We start from the raw sequence: 21,239 nt of genomic DNA on the forward strand, positions 1-21,239 counted from the left end.
AAATTACGAGAAAGCCATTTAGGTGAAAAAAGAATTAATATGCAAAATTCATTCTAATAATTTATGTGCGGAGAGCCAAAATCAAACATGCATTAATTCAAAAACGTTCAGAAATTAAATAAGAAAAACGTAGTTTTTTTTAACTCAAAGAAAGGAGCGACATTAAAACTTAAAATGAACAGAAATTACTTCGTATATGAAATGGGTTGTTCCCTCAGCAATCCCTCGCTCTTTACGCTAAAGTTTGACTGTTTGCCGCAATTCTACTTTTTAAAACAATTAAAAACTTTAGCGTAAAGAGTGGGGCGTTGAGGAGGAGACAACCCATTTCATATACGGAATAATTTCTGTTCGTTTTAAGTTTTAAGGTCGCTCCTTACTCTCAGTTAAAAAAACTATTTTTTTTTATTTAATATATATATTAAGACTAAAAGATTTTGGTGATCTTGTTTCATACTTCATTATCAAACAATTCGTGGTAACGGACAGTAAATAAGGAGTAACTCGGCGCAATAGTAACCGAAACTTAAAAAAAGCGGAATTTGGAGAACAGTGAATATATCAAAAGAATTGGCTTCTAAGGCTGATTCCAAATACATAAGATTAGTTAAGTTTAATGTTAGCCATCAAGAACTAAAAGCCTTGGAAAATTTTCTTGGTTTTTGAAAAAGGGGAAACATCTCCCAAAAGCCAAAGAATCTTATTGAAAATCACATCATCAGATTCAGTCTAGAAGAGAACCCTACTGTAGAGGTTTCAAGCTCTCATCGAACTTAAGTTTCATTATATAGTGTATTAATGATGTTTTCACATCTCTAAAATTTTATTATGCAAAACTGAGTCTTGAACTCAATGCTAAAAAGTCAAAAAGTTGTATTTTAGAACTGGAAGCGTGCATCACCAGCATATATTCCTCTTGGGAACAACAGGATTAAACCAGATATTCACATTACTTACCTTGCTCTCCCCATTGTTTTCTCAGTGAAACACACCCGACAACTCCTTATAGCTAATATCAAACGCCAAGTAGGGCTATCTTATGCTACTTTGGCAACAAATAAACTACGTTTCAACCGTCATTTTCTTTTGAAGCTTTTTAAATCAGTTTCTCTACCAAATTATTTATATATATATATATATATATATATATATATATATATATATATATATATATATATATATATATATATATATATATATATATATATATATCACTGTTTTGAAAAATGTTTACTAAAACAAATAAGTCGATACTTCTCTCAGTTTTTTTTTATTTTTACAAAATATCTTCTACGTTTCTCCCCATGGACTCTCAAACCTTATCCTGTTAGAAAATTCAGGTTAGTTAACCTTTTTACTGCTACAAAAGCAGGTCACTGTATATAAGACGCGTCTTTCAAAATTCAACCATCCTTGGTGTCTGATACTATTGCAATAGTGACAGCATAATACTTTTAAGTAGCCAGGACCCCTTTGGCTGTGTATACAAGCGGCCCGTATCCCCGGATGACTAAACATACAGGTGCTTGTTACGTAATGTGTTTTGTTTACTACTGTTTGTTACGTCATAGGAAATGTTTACTTCTGCATGTTACATAATAGTTTCTTTGATTCTTAAGAAAATAACTTGAGGGGCCGGCCAAATCAGGATTTCTTTGGTTGTTATGTCTAAAACCTAAGAGGGCTAGGAAAAAACCTTCAGGATCTCTGTGGTTATATGTAAAGCCTTTGGTTGTTACATAATACAACTTGTTGGAGTCCGTTAGTCAAGCGGGGAAGTTCCGAATCTAAAAACTTGATCATGGCCCAATATTAACAGATGAAGACGACATAATCTTACATGACTTGTTTTGGTTCCGAAGAAGCAATATAATCTGGCAAAAACTGGTTTTGAAGGTCAATAACACGTGAACTTCTTAATTTTGCTTCAGTATTCATCAATGTGTCAACATCAAGAATATTATTATCTAGTAATGGATACTTTTACTCAATTGGATATTGAAATCACTAGCATGGCGGAATGAAACTTCATCTTTCAAACAGAGAAGAATATTGAATTTTTGATCTTCTTGGCCTGCTTTGTACAGTATGCTGTCTACACGCCTCACATTAAAATCTTTCTTGAGAAAAGTAGTAAATCTATTATTCACAATTGGACGAAGTACAAGATTTATCAAGCAAAATCTGTGGTTTTCATGCACTATTATATTTTATTTTGAGATGTTGCAGATATACTTACGGTGAATTTCTTAGCATTTATGGTGACAATCCTCGATTGAACGACTTTCTAGTTTGAAACGATTTTTTCTACCTGTATAATGTAAATTTTAGTGCCCTAAGAGTGAAATGCTTTGAAAATGTCTGTGAATTTGTTTGTTAATAAAACTTGCATGCACTAAAGCTCTGTGTTCTTTAGGTTTCTTCTTCCACGTATAGGTAATCATCTCTAATCATAAGTGACGGCATTTCGTCAGGATTTAATTTTTATTCATCTTAGGATGCAAAGTCAGTGGCACATTTTCTGCAATATAATGTAAGTTCATTTTGTTATATTTTTTCGTAATTTCAATGGTACAGTTTTGATTCAATGATACTTTTTGTTTATTAATAAAACATGTATTTACAATAAAAGTCTTTGTCTTCATTTTTGGGATTGATTCTTCCACGCATGGGTGATCATCAACAATGATTAGTGACGGCAGATCATCATGATTCAACTTGTACTGATCTTGGCATGCAAAGTCAGGGTCACATTTTCTACAATACAGTGTAGCTTCACTTTTATTATATCTCTTCGTAGAGTCAATAATACTATTTTGATTCATATTATAAAATTTACATGTTTCAATTTGCTTATTTGAAGCAATGTCACCCATAAAATTCTCATCTGATGAATCACATATGATGAGTCAGTAGTTTTATACTGATGGTAGCCGGTATATGGTGCGACAACGGACAAACCATTGGACCAACTGAAACACGTCTGGAAACCAAACCGATATGGTTGAACATAAAATTTCACGTTCAAATGGTCGATGAAGAGTAGTTCAAAAATGTTTCAGAAAGTATTATCACTTCCATAGGGTGGAACGACGAGTACTGGGTGGTAAGTTACCCTTTCGTTGGTTTTGGGGTGAGATCTCCAATCGAGAAAGAAGAAGGTAGAACTCCTTGGATTGAAATCATCTACATAAAAAGAAAAATATGAACAACCAGTAGCCCACGACCGTGGAGAACATGAAGAGTACTCACTTTACATATGATGGAAGATTTCTTATGTTTTAAGCACAGTATTGCTCGTACTACAGAATTAGCCGAGACAACAAAAAATGTTCTGGAAGGCAGCTAAAAAGAAAATCGTCATACTATCTTTATTGTTCACATTGAAGTGAGACATCTGACTGAGAGAATTCAGCAGAAAAATGCGAACTCCACTTGAAATGAGGAATATGATGGACGGATAGGCGAGCACTGGGAGGATCTCTTGAGACGCTTCCCCTAAAGGAAGTTTGGGATTAACAAGCTTGCTCTGAAGTCTCTACAGCTCTCAGATTCATGCGTGTAAATAGCTTTTTAAACATCCGTTTGGTTGAAAGACAAATATCTGAAGCCCAACTAGAACAAGGGTGCTCACACTGTAACCAGAGATGCCGTCACAATTTTGATTTTTGCCAAGCTTCAACAAGGCTCCAATTACTTGGCCTGTGCTTTGTAACACCTCGGCGGACACGTTTGAGAGGTACCACGACCTTTTCTGCAGGGCATGTATAAGATAGATGCCAAGCAACATGTGTGTTTAATTTATATCAACTTGTGGGTTTCGTAAACGAAACGGAGCATGGATCTTTTGTAGAACATAATTCATAACAGTGGCAAATGAATCACATTGGATATTTGTCGAGTCCCTGTAAAACTGGGTTTGGGCTAGCGGAGTTGTGAAGAAGGAGCAGACTGGACAGAAAGACAAGACAGAGAAGCAGATATTAAATGTTGGCCTGACAGTTGTAGGTTAGTAATGACGTCAACTGGTGGCACTTCAAAATTTGTTGAAGAGTTGGTCAAGGTTTGATGCCTGGCCTGTTTGTTGTTTGTAAGCGTGTTCAAGGTCTTTCGGCAGAATCCTTAATCGCCGATCAAAACTGCAAGACAAAATAGAAGCATGCAATGATCAAGTGTCGACTAGGTTACTGTTAAAATCCCGATAACAATACAGCACTTATTTAACTGGCGAATCATAGAGAGACAAGGCCCTAGTTTGTCACCCGCAGAGGTAAACAAAAATTCCCACCGCTCATCGCGGTAATCCGTGGGGAAATTAACATTGACAATAACACACTCTTCAACACAAACAGCAAGAAAAAAATCCCAAGAACCAAAAACACTAGAATGGAACGAGCTCTCAACAAGGGTCGCGATACCACCCCAGGGGCGACCTCTGGAAGTGGATCGTTTTGGTGACACATAATAAGTCACAACACCAGAATTAACTTTAGGGGCCTAAATTATGACCCATGAGAAAATGTTCTTGAAAGCAAAGAATATCACAACTGGACAGCAACTGAAAGTCCACCATTTACATTCCATGACAAAAGAGATACAGCTTGCACCGGAGTAGGTGGATCCATTTCATACTGTGGGTTTTGCCGGTTCACTCTTGTTTTTCGAACATTTTATAAAATAACTTGTATGGCCGGCAGTTTTCCATTCTAGGCAGTATATTTTTTTCTGAACTTGGAATATACTATTTGAAATATGATCGCAAGGTCCACATAGACAGCAAAGCGCCTGGTTCAAGCACTGAGAGGACAGATATCGATATTGTGACCCGTGAAACAACGCTTTGCGAGGAACTTTGTTTCGATTCCAAATTAGACCTTAAACACCGGAGATTTTCCACGCTGAGACACTTTTACGCAGTTTGCGACAACAAATTTAACTCCGCCCTCATTGTAGTCGGTCGGAACGCCTTTCAGGACACCCATAAACAGTGGAGATTTTACACTTGCTGTGATACTAGAAACGTGGTTTCTAATATTCTTGGCAATTTTTTTCGCTGCACATTTTGTCTTAACAACGAGTTTCCATTCAGATACCGATTTTTTTTTAGTTCAGTGATTCCATCTGATGCCTCAGGGACTAGCTGGTCGACAAAGTCCTTATGACACTAGGTGGGGCCAGATTGGCTGGGCAGTTCTTTAATACAACTGGATACAACAGAGCTGGGGCCTGAATAGATATTGCGTTGGCATTACTTCTTGCCAGCCAGACTGGGCCGAAAGCTTTGCGTTCTCTAGGAAGCCATCCAGTTTTCGAAAATATCCCTTTACTTTCGAGACTAATGTGACTGAAACTGCTTCCCCAATTGACGGGGTTTCAGATGGCAAGAAAATCACAAAAGTAAGAATAGACAGATTGTCCTATAAGGCCTGATTAGCTGTTTGCAGATACGCAGCGGGTCTGAATATTCAGCTCCCTGTATATAACCTTTTTAGCACGGATAACTCTACTGTAATCAAGGAAGCTAACAACAATCCCGATAATAAAGTTGACTTTTGCTCCATCAAGCATCGATCTGGTCACAAAATTCAGCAACAGATTCAAAATAATATTGCCATGTTCGTCAGTTATTGCACAATCCAATTATCCAGGAACAAGGGAAGTGTTGGGACCCACTCACCTATATCTCAATCCAATTAGTCCTTTTAATGTCGCTAGAAGAAATTTAAATTTTCGGTTACTGAATAACCAAATCCCTTATTTTTACAATACGTAAAAGTTTTCTCCATAGCCTAACACTGAAATCACTATCTGAGTAATTAAAAATATAATCTCTTTTCAACATGGTCTTGACTGGACGAAGACTAAGCAAGACTCAATAATGCTGGGAAATTCGGTTCCTTTCAATAGAAAATTCCCTACCCCACGGAAAGTTCCTCCCGCGTAAAATACTGCCTCCTGAAAATTCCCACGGACAATTTCATTCTTCCTGAAAATTGACCCACCCCAAAAAAAATTATTGCGGATGGTGCCGCCCGAAAAATTCACCTTAGCATAGTTTCATTTGATAAAGACTAGTTTCTGATCGTTTTTTAAATCATTCCGGAAATCCCCCTCCTGGGAAAATTTCCCCTAGAAATCTCCCGCCCCCCAGTGGAGAGTTGCTCCTGCAGAAAATTTTCACGTGGAGAATTTTCCCGCAGAAATAACCTCCGTGGAAAATTCCTCTCGTTGAAATCCCCCCACGGAAGAATACTGCAGACAATTCCGACTCCGTTGAAAATTTCGCCCGGGACATCTCCACATGTAAAACTCTGTCGGCAAAGAGGAAGTATAATTTCGTATAGAAAATGAATAAAAAAAATATTTTTTTTAACTGCAAGTAAGGAGTGACATTAAAACTTAAAACGAACAGAAATTATTCCGTATATGAAAGGGGTTGTCTCCTCCTCAGTGCCCCGCTCTGTACACTAAAGTTTGACCATTTCTCACAACTCTACTTTTTAAAACAATGGAAAACTTTAGCGTAAAGAGCGAGGCGTTGAGGAGGGGACCACCCTTTTCATATATGGAGTAATATCTGTTTGTTTTACGTTTTAATGTTCCTTATATGCAGTTAAAAAAACCTTTTTTTTATTTAATTTCGGAACATTCTTGAATTATTGCATGTTTTAATTTTGGCTCACCGCACTTGAACAATTCAAACAAAATTTGCATATTAAACTTTTTTGGCTAAATGGCTTTCTCATAGTTCTGATCGGACGCCTTTAGGAAGAAAAGAGTGGGGGAGGAGGCCTAGTTGTCCTCCAATTTTTGGTTACTTATAAAGGTAACTATAACTTTTTTTACGAACGTTTTTATTAGTAATAAATATACTTGACTTAAGAATTAACTTACTTAACGAACCTCTATATTTGTGTATTTCTATTACGTAAATATGAGAGGGTTTTGCCCCCTCGTCAATACCTCGCTCTTCACACTAAAGCTTGAATTTGTCCGAATTCCTTAAGAGTGACCCCTGAATCAAAAAGGCCGTAGAATTAATCGTTGAAATTACTAAAAATACTTTAGCCTAAAGAGCGAGGTATTGTGAAGGAGACGGACTCCCTTATATACGTAATAATTTCTGTTCATTTTATGTTTTAATGCTGCTCCTTAGTTCCAGCTGAAAAAACTTTTTTTATTTATTTTCTCATTGTTTTTTAAATGATGCTAGAAAATCCTGCGCAGCCTTCATGGAAATTCCCTTCCCTCATAATAAATTCTTCTATGGAAAAATACTCCCACGTAACCCCCTCATCCATACCCCCTCCCCTCAACGACAAACATTCCCCATAAACAGTCTGTACACTTCCCAATAGCCATTGCTATATGTAAACAACGGTCAAAGTTTGTAACTTGCAGCCCCTCTGGGGTCTGTGATGGACTAAGTCGTCCCAAAAGACATAATTATTAGATTTTTCGACTATGCTGAACAAAATGGCTATCTCAAAATTTTTATCCGGTGACTTTGAAAAAAATGAGCGTTGGAGGGGGCCTAGGTGCCATCCAATTTTCTGATCACTGAAAAACGGCACCAAAACTTGTAATTTCCGTTTGAACGAGCCCTCCAGTAACATTCTAGGACCATTTGGTCGATAAGAATACTCCTGAAAAAAAAGAACACGCATCCGTGATCTGTCTTCTGGCAAAAAACAAAACAAAAAAAAACAACAAAATACCACATTTTTGTACATAGGAGCTTGAAACTTCTGCCGTATGGTTCTCTGATGCGCTGAATCTGATGGTATTATTTTCGTTAAGATTCTATGACTCTTAGGGGTGTTTTCCCCTATGCTCTAAAATGAGGCAAATTTTCTCAGGCTCGTAACTTTGATGGGTGAAACTAAACCTGAACAAATTTATATATTTAAAATCAGCATAAGAAATACGATTCTTTTGAAGTAACTATTGGTATCAAATTTCCTTTTTTAGAGTTTCGGTTACAATTGAGCTGGGTTGTTCCTTACTACAGTTTGTTACCACGAACTGTTTGATTTGTATAGGAATTTTGGTAAATTCCCCAAGTGTAAAATTCCCCCTTGGAAGCTCACACCCAGAAACTCCCCCCCTCACAAAAATGTTATCTTTGGAAAACCCCCCAGTATACAATCCCCCCTCCGAAAAAAATGTATGTACACTTCCCAATAACAAATACTATACGCAAACAATGGGCAAATTTCATAACTTACTTAATGATCAGAAGTTAAAGCAATGTTTTTTAAACTGTCACTTGTTAATATCGGGTAGGAAGTTAATTAATTTACGTAGGAATTAATTTAGAAGCAGGTTCGACAATGGACAGGAGGAGTAAATTCGAAGAACACACACATATAGTTGATTTGTATATGAAAAATATCAAACGATTGGTGCAAGACTATACAAATCTTTAAATTTGTTTTTTTGGGGGGGGGGCTTTTTCCCTCCCCCTTTCCATCCTCACCTTTCCCTAATTGCATAGCTTTTGGCATACTAATGATCTCGAGCCTTACTGTTCAGTCATGGATGTACTTACGTTTATTCCTAATAAATGCTTTATTGAGGTTTCCCCTGTTACGGGACCCCACTCGTTTTTAATTATATTTAAGGGCTGATGGTTTCTTTTTTCTAAGAGAGGACGAATATTGCCTTTTGTTGTTCAATTATCAAGAAAGTAATAAAATAACGGAGGGGCGAAATTCAGAGCATCCTGGCCGCGAAAAATCAGCTAAGCTGAAATAGCCCCTCGGGGTTTCCATCATGTTTAATTTTAGTAAGTAAACTTTCTAAGTAACCTTTCAGTAAGTTGTAATTTAAATCAGTGAGGAATTTAATTTGCTATATTGCAGTGAAGATTTGCCTGTTAAGGAAGTTTGCTTCAGTGCCAGTTTCTATCCTTTTGAATGGTTGCATGCAGATTATCAGCAGTCATGATCGCGCATTAAAGTTTTCTTATTGTTTCCTGTTAAACCACATTATACTGCTTCGAATTGTGTGTGAGAGTAATTACGAGAAACGCCCTTCAAATTTCCTTGTATTAAGCCTTTTCCTTCCTACCAAGATTCGCCTTTTTTCTATTGTTAAAAGGCTCTAAGATTACAGTAATGCTATTTTAACATTAATGTCATGTTTGTTATGCAATGGTTTTATCTCTCTTATTTGAGAGGGGTCACCCACATCTTACCCGTTGAGATAAGTCACGCGGCTGAAATGTGTCTTGCGTGTCACGAAGAGGGGTTGCGTTAAAGAGATATTCCAAGGGTATTGGAACCAGTGGTCTCTAACTTGATTAAAACCAGGTGACAGAGAATGGTTAACCCGTCACTTTTTTTTGTATGTGCTTTAGTTTATGTTATCAATGATGTCATGTATATACATAATTTGGTATAATTGCAGTTTGGTTTTTTATAGTGTCAATTTGGCTATATTAAGTTATTTTGCTGTTTTTTTCATCCCTTTTTTATGGACAAGCTTCACATGATTGGCTCAGGTCTCATGATGAATGTGGAATTTCATTACAATAATGCTGCCGCCAAAACCAGAGGCTGGACCCAACGGACGGATCTTTCCTATGGTCACCTACGTATTGCTGGTTTTATTTTCATTGTAAAATTGCTGCAATGTTCACTTTATGTCCTTTTTCAAACATTGCGTTACGAATTTTTAAGAATTTTTAAGTTAAAATTTACGTGCAAATCATAGTTGAAACTACTGCCAGGCCCCAGTGCAGTCCGAATAAGCAGGCCTGGATTTACCAATAGGCGGACCAGTCCCGTGCATAGGGACACATACTGCCAAGGGGCACAATAAATTATCACTCATTGATTTTCTTCTTAACAAAAACTGGACCACTTTATTAATCATCAAAGGGCCAGGCACAAACTGCTGCCATGCAGCCTATTCACGGAAAAGTGATTTTAAAACAACCCAAGAATTCCGTGGCCAGTTAAATCTGTCAGTTGTTTCTCAAGAACGGCAGCTGTGAGTTCGGTATCAGCTCTCTCTTACATTACTTTTGGCTTATCAGTTGCGTTCTGCTCAGTACTTCCGCTATCCCTCAATATTCGGGGACTTCCCCGAAAATCTCGCAAAAATGGAGCGGCGAAAACACTTGGGCCTAGGAGTGTCAAAGCTTTAAATCCGGTCCTGCGAATAAGATAGGTTTTTACCCGCCACCGTCCCCGTTTCTTTGAACTGTAAAACAGTAAAAGGTGATCAAGCCACAAATATCCTGTTTTGGCTGATTTTTATAATTCTGCATTATTTCTATTGAATTCGCATCTTGTTTGCTCGTTTTGCAAAGCAGTCCCTACCCAGCAGCCTAATTCTTAGGCACGAGTGGCATCGATATGCCTTTATCTCTAAACTAAAACTTGTTATAGCATACATATAACTAGTTCTGCAAGAAAAACTTCACTTTTGTTTTCTTTAGCTGGTCTGTCAAGTTAAAATTTCTTAGTGCGAAGGAATGAACTTGAACTTAAAACTTGAAAGGAAAAAGATGGAAAGCAGAAAATAGAACTTTACATGCTGATTGAAAATGACTATTTCAGTGCCAGAAGTCAGCTTATTTTAATGTTAAAATGTAAACGATATATTTTGGATTCGTAAACTGGGTCATCGTGCTTTGTCCAGAATTAATTTAAAAACCAAAACATTGTATGTTTATGCTGCTTTACATATTATTTCACTCTCCTTTTAAAATATAATTATATTTTTCAGCTAAACAAGAATGGTCAAGATATCATCATCAGACTTGGAAGAACCTCTTCAAGATCTGGAGTTAGCTCGGGGACCACGGAACCCCAAAGGGTCAGTTAAAATACATCCAAAACCTAGAGGTCCCCAAATTCAACGAGAGTTAAATGGAAACTCAAGCAAGTACCCTAAATATTTTTATATTGTTTACTCTTTTATTTACGTTGACTGTATTTACTCAAACAAATTTTCTTTTGACTGGTGACAGAAAAAAAGCTAAAAAATAGGACTGAATCCCTCCTTTTCTTTAAGCTTACACAAGGCTAATTGTGATCACAAGTTTGATCAGTACCTCGTATGCCGTGCCTGACGTGCCGTGCCGTTTGATCAGTACCTCGTGCCTGACGTGTGCCGTGAAAGCAAGTGACATCCAAGCCCTATGTTTACTCGACAACCCTTGTCTGAGGAAAATCATAGGGATTCGACTTAGCGATCAAGTGAGCAGCGTATACCTGCAGAAGATGTACCAAATCCAGATCAACGGCGGGGGGGGTACCCTGATAAAACAAAGACGGTTCTAGTAATTCAGCTACGCCCTGAGATGGCCAAAAAGAACTTTTGTCTCCAAAGGCACCACAGTTCCTGTCAATTTTTTTTTATAGATTGAACACATTTAAATTTTGCAATTTTCTTATGACTTGAAAAGATTAAAGATGATTCTCAAAACTAAAATGCGACAAAATCAAACAGTTCGTGGTAACGAACTGTAGTAAGGAGCGACCCGGCTCAATAGAAACCAAAACTCTAAAAAATGGAATTTTGATAACAATAGCTACATCAAAAGAATCGCATTTTAATGCTGATTTTAAATATATAAGTTTCATCAAGTTTAGTCTTACGCTCCAAAAGTTACGAGCCTGAGAAAATTTGTGTTATTTTAGAAAATAGGGGGAAACACCCCCTAAAAGTCATAGAATTTTAACGAAAATTACACCATCAGATTCAGCGTATCCGAGAAAGGTTTTCTGTAGAAGTTTCAAGCTCCTATCTACAAAAATGTGGAATTTTGTATTTTTTGCCAGAAGGCAGATCACGGATGCGTGTTTATTTGTTTGTTTTTTTTTTTTTTGTTTTTTTTTTCTTTTTCCCAGGGGTGATTGTATCGACCCAGTTGTCCTAGAATGTTGCGAGTGGGCTCATTCTAACGGAAATGAAAAGTTCTAGTGTCCTTTTTAAGTGACCAAAAAATTAGAGGGCACCTAGGCCCCCTCCCACGCTAATTATTTTCCCAAACTCAACGGATCAAAATTCTGAGATAGCCATTTTATTCAGCGTAGTCGAAAAACCTTATAACTATGTCTTTGGGGATGACTTACTCCTCCACAGTCCCCGTGGGAGGGGCTACAAGTTACAAACTTTGACCAGTGCTTACATATAGTAATGGTTATTGGGAAGTGTACAGGTGTTTTCAGGTTGATTTTTTGGTTGGGGGAGGGGTTGAAAAGAGGGGGATATACTGGGGGAACTTTCCATCGAGGAATTTGTCATGGGGGAAGAAAATTTCCATGAAGGGAGAGCAGGATTTACTAGCATTATTTTGAAAAAACAATGAAAAAATAAATAGGAAAAGTTTTTTCAGCTGGAAGTAAGGAGCAGCATTAAAACTTAAAACGAACAGAAATTATTACCCATATGAGGGGCTCACCTCCTCCTAATACCTCGCTCTTTACGCTAAAGTATTTTTAGTAATGTCAACTATTTATTCTACGGCTTTTGTGATTCAGGGGTCATTCTTAATGAATTGGGCCAAAATTTAAGATTTAGTGTAAAGAGAGAGGTACTGACGAGGGGGCGAACCCTCTCATATGTGTAATAAAAACATGAGAATAAAAAATTCTTTACGTAAGCTAGTTTATAAGTTACGTATATCTTTTACTAATAAAAAGATTCGTAAAAAATTAAAAGTTCTAGTTGCCTTTTTTATTAACCAAAAAATTGGAGGGCAACTAGGCTTCCTCCCCCGCTCTTTTTTTTCTCAAAATCATTCGATCAAAATTATGAGAAAGCCATTTAGCCAAAAAAAAAAAAAAAAAAAAAAAAAAAAATGCAAATTTCGTTTTAATTATTTCTCTGCGGAGAGCGAAAATCAAAACATGCATTGATTCAAAAACGTTCAGAAATTAAATAAAAAAAACAAGTTTTTTTAACTGAAAGTAAGGAGCGACATTAAAACTTAAAACGAACAGAAATTACTTCGTATATGAAAGGGGCTGCTTCCTCATCAACGCCCCGCTCTTTACGCTAAAGTTTTTTACTGTTTTAAAAAGAAGAGTTGAGAGAAAGAGTCAAACTTTAGCGTAAAGAGCGCGGGGCGTTGATGAGGAAGCAGCCCCTTTCATATACGAAGTAATTTCTGTTCGTTTTAAGTTTTATTGTCGCTCCTTACTTTCAGTTGAAAAAACTTGTTTTTTTTATTTAATCAGGGAAAAGGATCTCCATGTTCCTCTGGTCTTGGCTGTAGTGTAGTTTTAGCAGCATTTATATGAATCTAACGAATGCCAAAAGCAAATAACTTATTTATTTTCAAAATTTGACGCTTGTGGTGGCTATTAAAAATTCTTCTGGATGATATTCACATGTCATATTCTATAGAAAATCTATTTATAGATATTTTGTAGGTTTCATTGATAATCTTTTCTGTCTGTAGTTTGGACCGCCTAATTTGCGAGAAACACTAAAAGTCCTTAGAAGGCGAAACACATCTTAGGATAAAACTTGGATCCAGTGACGCGTCATAAATCCAGACCCCCCCCCCAAAAAAAAAAATCATCTTTTTAGGCTTATGCTCGATGCGGGTTTTTATCAAACGAATTGAAAATATCAAATGATTAATAGATAAAGACTTCAATAGTTCCGATGTTTGAAAATCTGTAGCTTGAAGAAGAACTAGGGACATCTCCACCGAATATTCCAATAGCAGAAACTAATAATTGTCTTTCACTAAATTGTCGTTTCACTCTATGACACTAATTTATACGATGAACCTTTTTGAAGGGAATATTATCGTAACTCAGGGTCAAGGGAGCATCTTGTATTTTTGTTCGAAGGGGGGGGGGTACAAAAATCTTAAAAATGGATCAAAAACTTGTTTACATGCACATTTATTATGTTTTTACGAGTTAGAAAGTTTTGGAGGGAGGGGACTCGAACCCCGCACCTCCTCCTGGAAACGGCCTTGCTCAGGGTACTAGACTTTAGTGATGTTTTTTGTACTAATTTCATTGCTTATACTGCTGTTATTGGTTCTCGTTGATTTTTGCTGTCAATATTTTTATGAGTGTTCTATTGCTATTTCTAGGTAAAAGGCGTTCAATGACGCCTACAAACTCCGAAGTGAAGCCTTTTGTTCGTCGCTGTGCTTGCTTGCGTCATAAAGAAGCAGCAGTTGCCGCTGGCCTTATCCAGGACGATGCCATTAAAGAGAGAGCATCACCTAAGAAGACACCAAGAAGGTATTCTCTTTTATTTGTCTCTTTTTAAACAAAGGGTTCAACTGTAAACAATATCGTGACTCAAGGACTTTTCGTTCTTTTTACTGGCTTACTACCTCTAATAAAAGAACCAATCGGATATTAAGTTAGAAAGGAATTCGTCGCTCAGCGTTGGTTTCACCAAAGCATTAGGTAAACTTATTTTTAAAAAGGTAAGTTTAAAATATTTAAAGGTAGGTAGATAAATTTAAAAAGGGGCTATGTTTCTCTCCAGAAATAAGGAATAATATAATTGGTTTGCAAAATATCTCCCAAAAATAGACCAAAAGGACCAAAGCACGCTTTTTGATGTGGAATTGCTGGATAGTTATCTCTCATTTCATTTTAATTTGCATGTACTAAATAAGTGATTGCGCTAAATGCTCCATCCAATAACGTGGCTGCAGACTCAAAAGAAGCTATTGGACTTTTTTCAAGCTCAAATTTGTTCCCGTCCTGTCAAGGAGGCACACTCGTGCCTCTATAAAGAGGCGAACCACGACAATGTTAAGCGATCAACGGTTCCAGTGGTCGCAGAGGGATGGGGAGGGATGCATTTCGTAGCCCGAGCTCCAACTAAGAAACCTGCCAAATTTCATCCTTCTCCGACTTTTCCTTCATGGGGAAAATCTGGCCGAAAGTTTCGACCATCCAACCCCAGCCCCCCTTTAACGTTGTCCGATCGGGCTGAAATTCACAAGTTAAGGTCCCCTAGGGCCCAGGAGCTTATCCAAGAAATTTCAGCTCGATCCGATAACTCCTTCCCTGTTTTCCAGAAACCACGCATAGGCACTTATTGTTCATGTTCTCCTTTTTCTTCCTCGACGCCTACAGGTCACAGCCAACATCGGATCTGGGTGTACGAAGACTCATTCGACGCGGAATTCTCCGAGTAAGTGCCCTTGAAAGTTTCGTAGGAAAATCTTAACCCCCCGATTTTCTAGCTTAGAAAAACCCATTTCCCCAGTGAAGGTAAAATTTTCTCTTGTAATAACATCACTTGTTTGAAAAATTCTTACACTAACAACGACTTGGCGCAGCGGAAGCGTGCTGGGCCCATAACTCAGAGGTCGGTGGATCGAAACCGCTAGCTGCTAACTTTTTAAAATTTGTAAAATTAGGTAATTTTGTCAGTTTGAATTTATTGATACAGAAAGGGAGAAAATAAACATGGAAACATGTGATCAGAATTACATACTGGAATGTTCACAAGAATTTATACTGAAGCGGGGGTAAGGCTTGATGGAAGCAAGTTAGAAGAACCATTTAAATTGATTTCCTAATTGAAGCCGTTGGTGAAATTTTCTATTGTAATAACTTGTTTGATAACAAGCATAACAGCAGCTTGGCGCAGCGGAAGCGCGCTTGGCCCATAAACCGAGGCGGGTGGGTAAAAACCACTAGCTGCTAAATTTTTAATTAAGCTGCTAAACTATTAAAATTATCAAAATTAGATAATTTTGTCAGTTTGAATTTATTGATACAGAAAGCGAGAAAATAAACATGGAAAATTATTATTAAATTACATCCACCATGGATTGTAGAAAACGTACAGAAATAATATGAAAAAAACTTCGTTTTCTTAAAGAGTTAAAGAGGCTGCGTCCCAAAGTCGAACCTTAAAACGTACAGGAATTAGGAGGGGCAGTTGGGGGGCTGCCGCCCCCCAAACCTCCCGCTTTTAAAGACTCTTTTGTACAGGTTTTTTGTTGTGGGGGGCTGCCGCCCCCCTAACCCCCCGCTCTTGGCTTCGGAAAGTCCCTCTTTTAATTAACAAAAAATTGAAATGAATGAATAATGGAATAACTTCGAAAAATGTTAAACACAAGAGGACAGGAGAACCATTGCGCCGAAACTAGTAATTAGTAACAATGAAGTCCCCCCACAACAAAAAACCTGTACAAAAGAGTCTTTAAAAGCGGGGGGTTTGGGGACGGCAGCCCCCCAACTTCCTCTCCTAAATCCTGTACGTTTTAAGGTTCGACTTTGGGACGCAGCCTCTTTAACTCTTTAAGAAAACGAAGTTTTTTTTTCATATTATAAGCTGAATGAACCAGTTATTTTACACTGACAAACTCTCAAGGAATCATGATGGTTCAATCTGAAAAGGGGCTTGGAAATTTTTTTCTTGTATTTTTCAGAATAATAAATACAGTTTAATTTTGTCAAAACTCCACAAGATGTCAGTTTTTGACAGACCCTAAGTAAAACTAGAAATAATTTTACTAATGAAAATTCATATTACTTCTCTATTATATAATACACGATCTAGAAGTGAAGTTTGGTGAATGCTAATGAAACAAAACATAACCAAAATAACAACTAATATTTAATTTAAATATAGCAGTAATGTAGTTTCACAACAAACCAATGGTAATTGTCTGTTATAGACAGCGTGAAACCCGGGTATTGTCACACCTTCGGCGTTCAAATTCTCGAGTGTGAAGTGTGAAGTACCAATTTCAGAAAATTCAGTACTTCCTAAAAGGATGAAAATACCCAGATTGCTTGCAAGGAGAGTGAGATGGAAACACTAATCTCTAGTATAAATAGAAGATAATGTCATTCTTGGTTGCTAACATCGTGCTTTTGACACTCGCTTCTTAGCCTTCTTTAGTCCTAACAAAATTAAAACATCTTTAGACAACGGTCAAAACCTGTATTTTTGTCACATGACTGTGTTTCTCTAAAATACGATACAAAATCTTACAGTTCTATTCTCTAGCTTATTTAAATGTAAAAGATACTATATTTGAAGATTTATTTTACTTATAGGCCCTCTTCAGTTCCACCAAAAAGGAAAGTTGAGAAGGCAAGAGAAATGTCACAGCATAAAACGTCACCAACACCGTCCGACCTAAATAGCCTTGAGTGCGATTCAAACAGCATTGACAGGCAAGTGCACAATTATCGATGCTAATATAATTAAGAATTCTAGGCTTTTCATTTATTATGACTTAGCCAATGTTTTTTTAACAATATTCTAGCTTCAAATTTGTGTTCAGGAGTGGTATTAGTTGTGTTTCATAGGTTGTCTCTTCTTACTCATCTGATTTTTCAAACATTTTCAAATTAATAAAAAGGAAACAGATAGGATTTTTATATGGGGCTATTTTTGTGTATTTTTTTTTCTTTGCACCATCTTCAGGTTGTGTGAGATCTCGCTTGTTCGGTTGTTAATCGTTATTCGTATTAATGGTAAATGTGATCTATATCTTCGCATTTATCTTCTTGGAAACAGCTCATCATAGTTCAAACCAGAGCCGGGAGCAATCGGCATGGTGGGATTGCTTTTATGTTTAAAGTAAGGTATCTTCTTAAATTTCACTCGTTTTCTTATTTTGGCCCTCATGAAGATTTAATGTTTTCATGTACTCATCAGAATAGTTTGTAAAAGAGACTTAAAATATTAGTGTACGAAACATTTGCCATTGCACCCAAGAAAATTTTTGGCACAGTTCACAGATGCCAATGCAACAAAGCACTTTTAACACTATTTCTGGTATCAGTACATCTAGATCGTAAATTTTAGTTTGCTGCATTGTATTCTAACACCTTGTAAGGATGAAAGCTTGTTGTATTGCAAATTATGCTTGAACAATCCTTGGTTTTTAATTAGTTTGGGAGAAGGAATAGCATAACAGATTAATTTTTGGTTCTGCCGAAAAGTTAGCAGTGTGATCAGAGGCAATGCTCTAGCATTGCCTATCTGGGGTCTCCAAAAAGGTTTAGTGTTTTAAGATATACTTTCAGAACATATTCAGGATGATAATGAATAAATCAAAACACACTATGTTCATACTGGTTGGGAAAAGGGCGTATCAGCAATATCTCAGGAACGGCTGATGGTATTGAGTAAAATCTTTCACAGTGCTTCCACTTTTCGATTTCAATTTTCCCGATTTTATCTCAATTTTTCCTAAAGTTCTCTGTCTCTAGGTCTGATTTCTTCCATTTTTTTCCTAGAAAACGGGATATTTTGACTTATATTTCCATACAATATACACGAAAAAAACATAGCGCAGCACCAAATTATTATTTTTACTTCCGATAATGATATATATAACATCTTTTACACTACCAAGAACACATAAAAAAGTTTAACTAAGTTTCATCTCCAGCACTAGCCTTTGTCTTCTTCTTAAAGCCAGCGACAGCTTTTGGTATGATGACAGTTGATAAAGTTTTATCTTCGTTTTTCAAACAGTAATTGACTCGAATAAGTGGGACTTTTGGGACATTCTCTACACTATTTTGAATGTCTGTTTTGATTAATTTCAGGAGACTAAACAAATGCTCAGCTGGTACATTGCTAAAAGGTAAAGAGAAGATCAGTGATATGCACTTCTGGAATTCCGGGTACTTGATTTCGCCACTACGAGTCTTCAGATTAAATATTTTCATCCAGTAGTGCTCAACTGACAGGTCTTCAACTTGGGTATCTCCCAAATGAAGCTCTGAAGTTCTAAGGAACTGAATTAACTAGTGGTGTAGTACCAAGGAACATTTAGTCGCAAAATGTTTGTAGCTTTCTGTTTACCCAGAGTGACGCCAGCTAAGGCCTGGTCTTTTGGAAAAAATTTTGTTAGGAGAGGGACCAAACTGTCTGCAAGACTTAATGGCAGATTGTGTTCTATCAAAAACGTGCAGATGCGCTGTTCAATTTCTTTGGAATTACTGCCCACACAGTCAAAAGTTTTCAATACTGCCACTGCCAACCTTTGTCTCAATTTCATTGCTTACTTTTATATGCTGCTTGGTCAGAGCATGCATGGTCAACTCTGATTTCTCACAATAATCATACTTCAAACTGAACCTACAGTGCGGGACATAAGTATTTTTCTTTGACTTGTTTGACACTCTTTATCTCTATCCAATTTTTCATCATTGGTAACTGAAGCCACATTGCAACAGACTTTTGGTTGGCATCCTTAAAATCCTTACTCTACCCAGGATTTCCCTGAAAATGCTTACTTTACCCCGGATTTCCATTTATCCCTAGATTAAAAATAAGCATCCCTAAAAAAAGTGATTTCTCCTTAAAACAGTGTGAGCTCCCTAGAAGTGGAAGCCCTTATCTTTCAGGACATATTGAGGGGGATATTAGGAAGTGATTGGAGGACAACCAGCCCTTTTGCTTTTCTTTGCCCCCCCCCCACCTAACACTGATCCAAATTTTGAGATGGTCGCTTTTTTCAAAATAGCCGGTAGATCTAATAGCGATACCTCCAGGAGTGCCATGCCCCCAACCGCCCCTGGTTCAATTGTGGCAAAATAAAGCTAAGGGTATTAAGGTGAAGTTTTATGGAATGTTTTGAGAGATTCTGAACTTAATAGTAAAACACTATGTTCATCTAGGTCATTGAGAGGACGTATCTATAGAATCTTAGGAGCGACTAAGAGAACTAACTTGAAACTTTCAGGGACACTGGTGCTACTACTACTACTGCTGTGCCTGCAACTACTTGGGGGTACGAAAACTCGATTGTAATTGTGAATATTTGCTGCTGCGACTACTTGCAAGTGTGACTGAAACTGCTTTTGACTATGACTACAACAAATCGTAACTTCGAATGTAGCAAGTTCCGACTACGACCACTTATGATTGTGACTGTTGGCGAGAATGACTACTTGCGTCCCCCTTGAACTTTCTGTTCCCCCCTAACACAGATCTGAATTCTGAGATAGCCATTTTGTTCAGAATAGCACGTAAGTTTAATAACAATACCTCTGGGGACACCATGCCCCCATCGTCCCTGGTTCAAGTGCTGCAAACTAAGGTTAAGGGCAATAAGATTAGACTTTATGGGATGTTTTGGGGAATTCTGCGCTTAATATTAAAACACTATGTTTATCTAGGTCATCGAGACGTCTCTGAAGAATCTTAAGAGCAGCTAAGAGTACTAACTTGAAATTTTCAGGGACATTAGTGCTACTACTACTACTACTGCTGTGACTACGACTATTTGTGACAGTGACTATTTAAGACTGCGACTAATTGCAACTGGGACTACTTGCAACTGCAATTACCTGTGACCACAGTGGGAAACACTTGCTACTGCAGCTACTTGCGGTTGTAACTACTACTAGTAGTATTTTGATTTTAGCTCTGACTGTGACTGATACAGCAAATACTACTGCTACTACAACTTTTATTACTATTATTACTATTGAACTAAATCAAAGAGTTCAATTTTATCTAGGCTGTCAAAATGGCTTATTGGTATATTCTTAAGAACGGTTAAGGTTATTAATTCGAACATTTCAAAAGATATTAATAGGGATGTTTAACTAAATCAATAGACTCTACCAGCATCCAGGAGCTTAAAAAAGTGCATTTGTAATATCTCAGGAACTGCTAAGGCTATAAAGTTGAAAAAATCAAAATGGATACTCAAGTGAAGCTTAAAACAAACATAAACTACAACAAAAAGGAGTTTAGCTGCTGCCCCTTTCCCCTAACTGTAAACCTTCTAAGGTCTTTTGTGTCATTTGTGCTTTCCTGAAAACACTATATATTTCTAAAATAATTTTTATACCTATAACATTGAAAAATAAAAAAATACTGTAAAAAAAGAATCATGAAACTTCTTGATTCTTGAATCTGAAAAATAAAATCTAATATCTAAAATCATCATGTATTAAATGTTCGTTTCATTTTAATTAGTTCTTTTCAGTTATCTTGAGTGGTGCAGGCCCATTCTGTACTAGTGGGGGTCTATCCCTTCGAATCCCGGTGCCGACATTTGTTTTAAGCTACTGATGTTTCTTTGACTTGCTTCAAGACGCAGGTGTTATTCATTATTGATCTATTGCGCATACCTGGTTTTTACATATTAGTTAATTGTTTACCTATGCAAATTTATTGAGGATGACGTGTACGTCAGTGAGACTTGTTGTGATAGAGCTTACGCAAGATCAGTATTATTTGTGCATTGGAAGAATAAACACTTAAATATTACTTCCAAAAAGTGAAGATGAAATATTTCAAGAAGG

The 21,239-nt window shown here is 37.0% G+C and overlaps 1 protein-coding gene across 2 annotated transcripts in view; it reads left to right on the forward strand.

Moving 5' to 3' along the window:
• Positions 1-21,239, forward strand: part of LOC136041424 (uncharacterized) — a 54,759-nt gene that overhangs the window by 12,485 nt on the left and 21,035 nt on the right. The window contains exons 2-4 of one of the 2 annotated variants that reach the window (XM_065726096.1): positions 10,738-10,892; positions 14,072-14,225; positions 17,019-17,138. In XM_065726096.1, coding sequence (XP_065582168.1) covers positions 10,748-10,892; positions 14,072-14,225; positions 17,019-17,138 — 419 coding nt within the window. In that variant the 5' untranslated portion in view covers positions 10,738-10,747. The remainder of the gene's footprint in view (positions 1-10,737; positions 10,893-14,071; positions 14,226-17,018; positions 17,139-21,239) is intronic. The other variant, XM_065726102.1, reaches the window with a different exon arrangement.

The sequence above is a fragment of the Artemia franciscana genome, chromosome 2 (assembly GCF_032884065.1).
Source record: "Artemia franciscana chromosome 2, ASM3288406v1, whole genome shotgun sequence".
Taxonomy (NCBI): Eukaryota; Metazoa; Arthropoda; class Branchiopoda; order Anostraca; family Artemiidae; genus Artemia; species Artemia franciscana.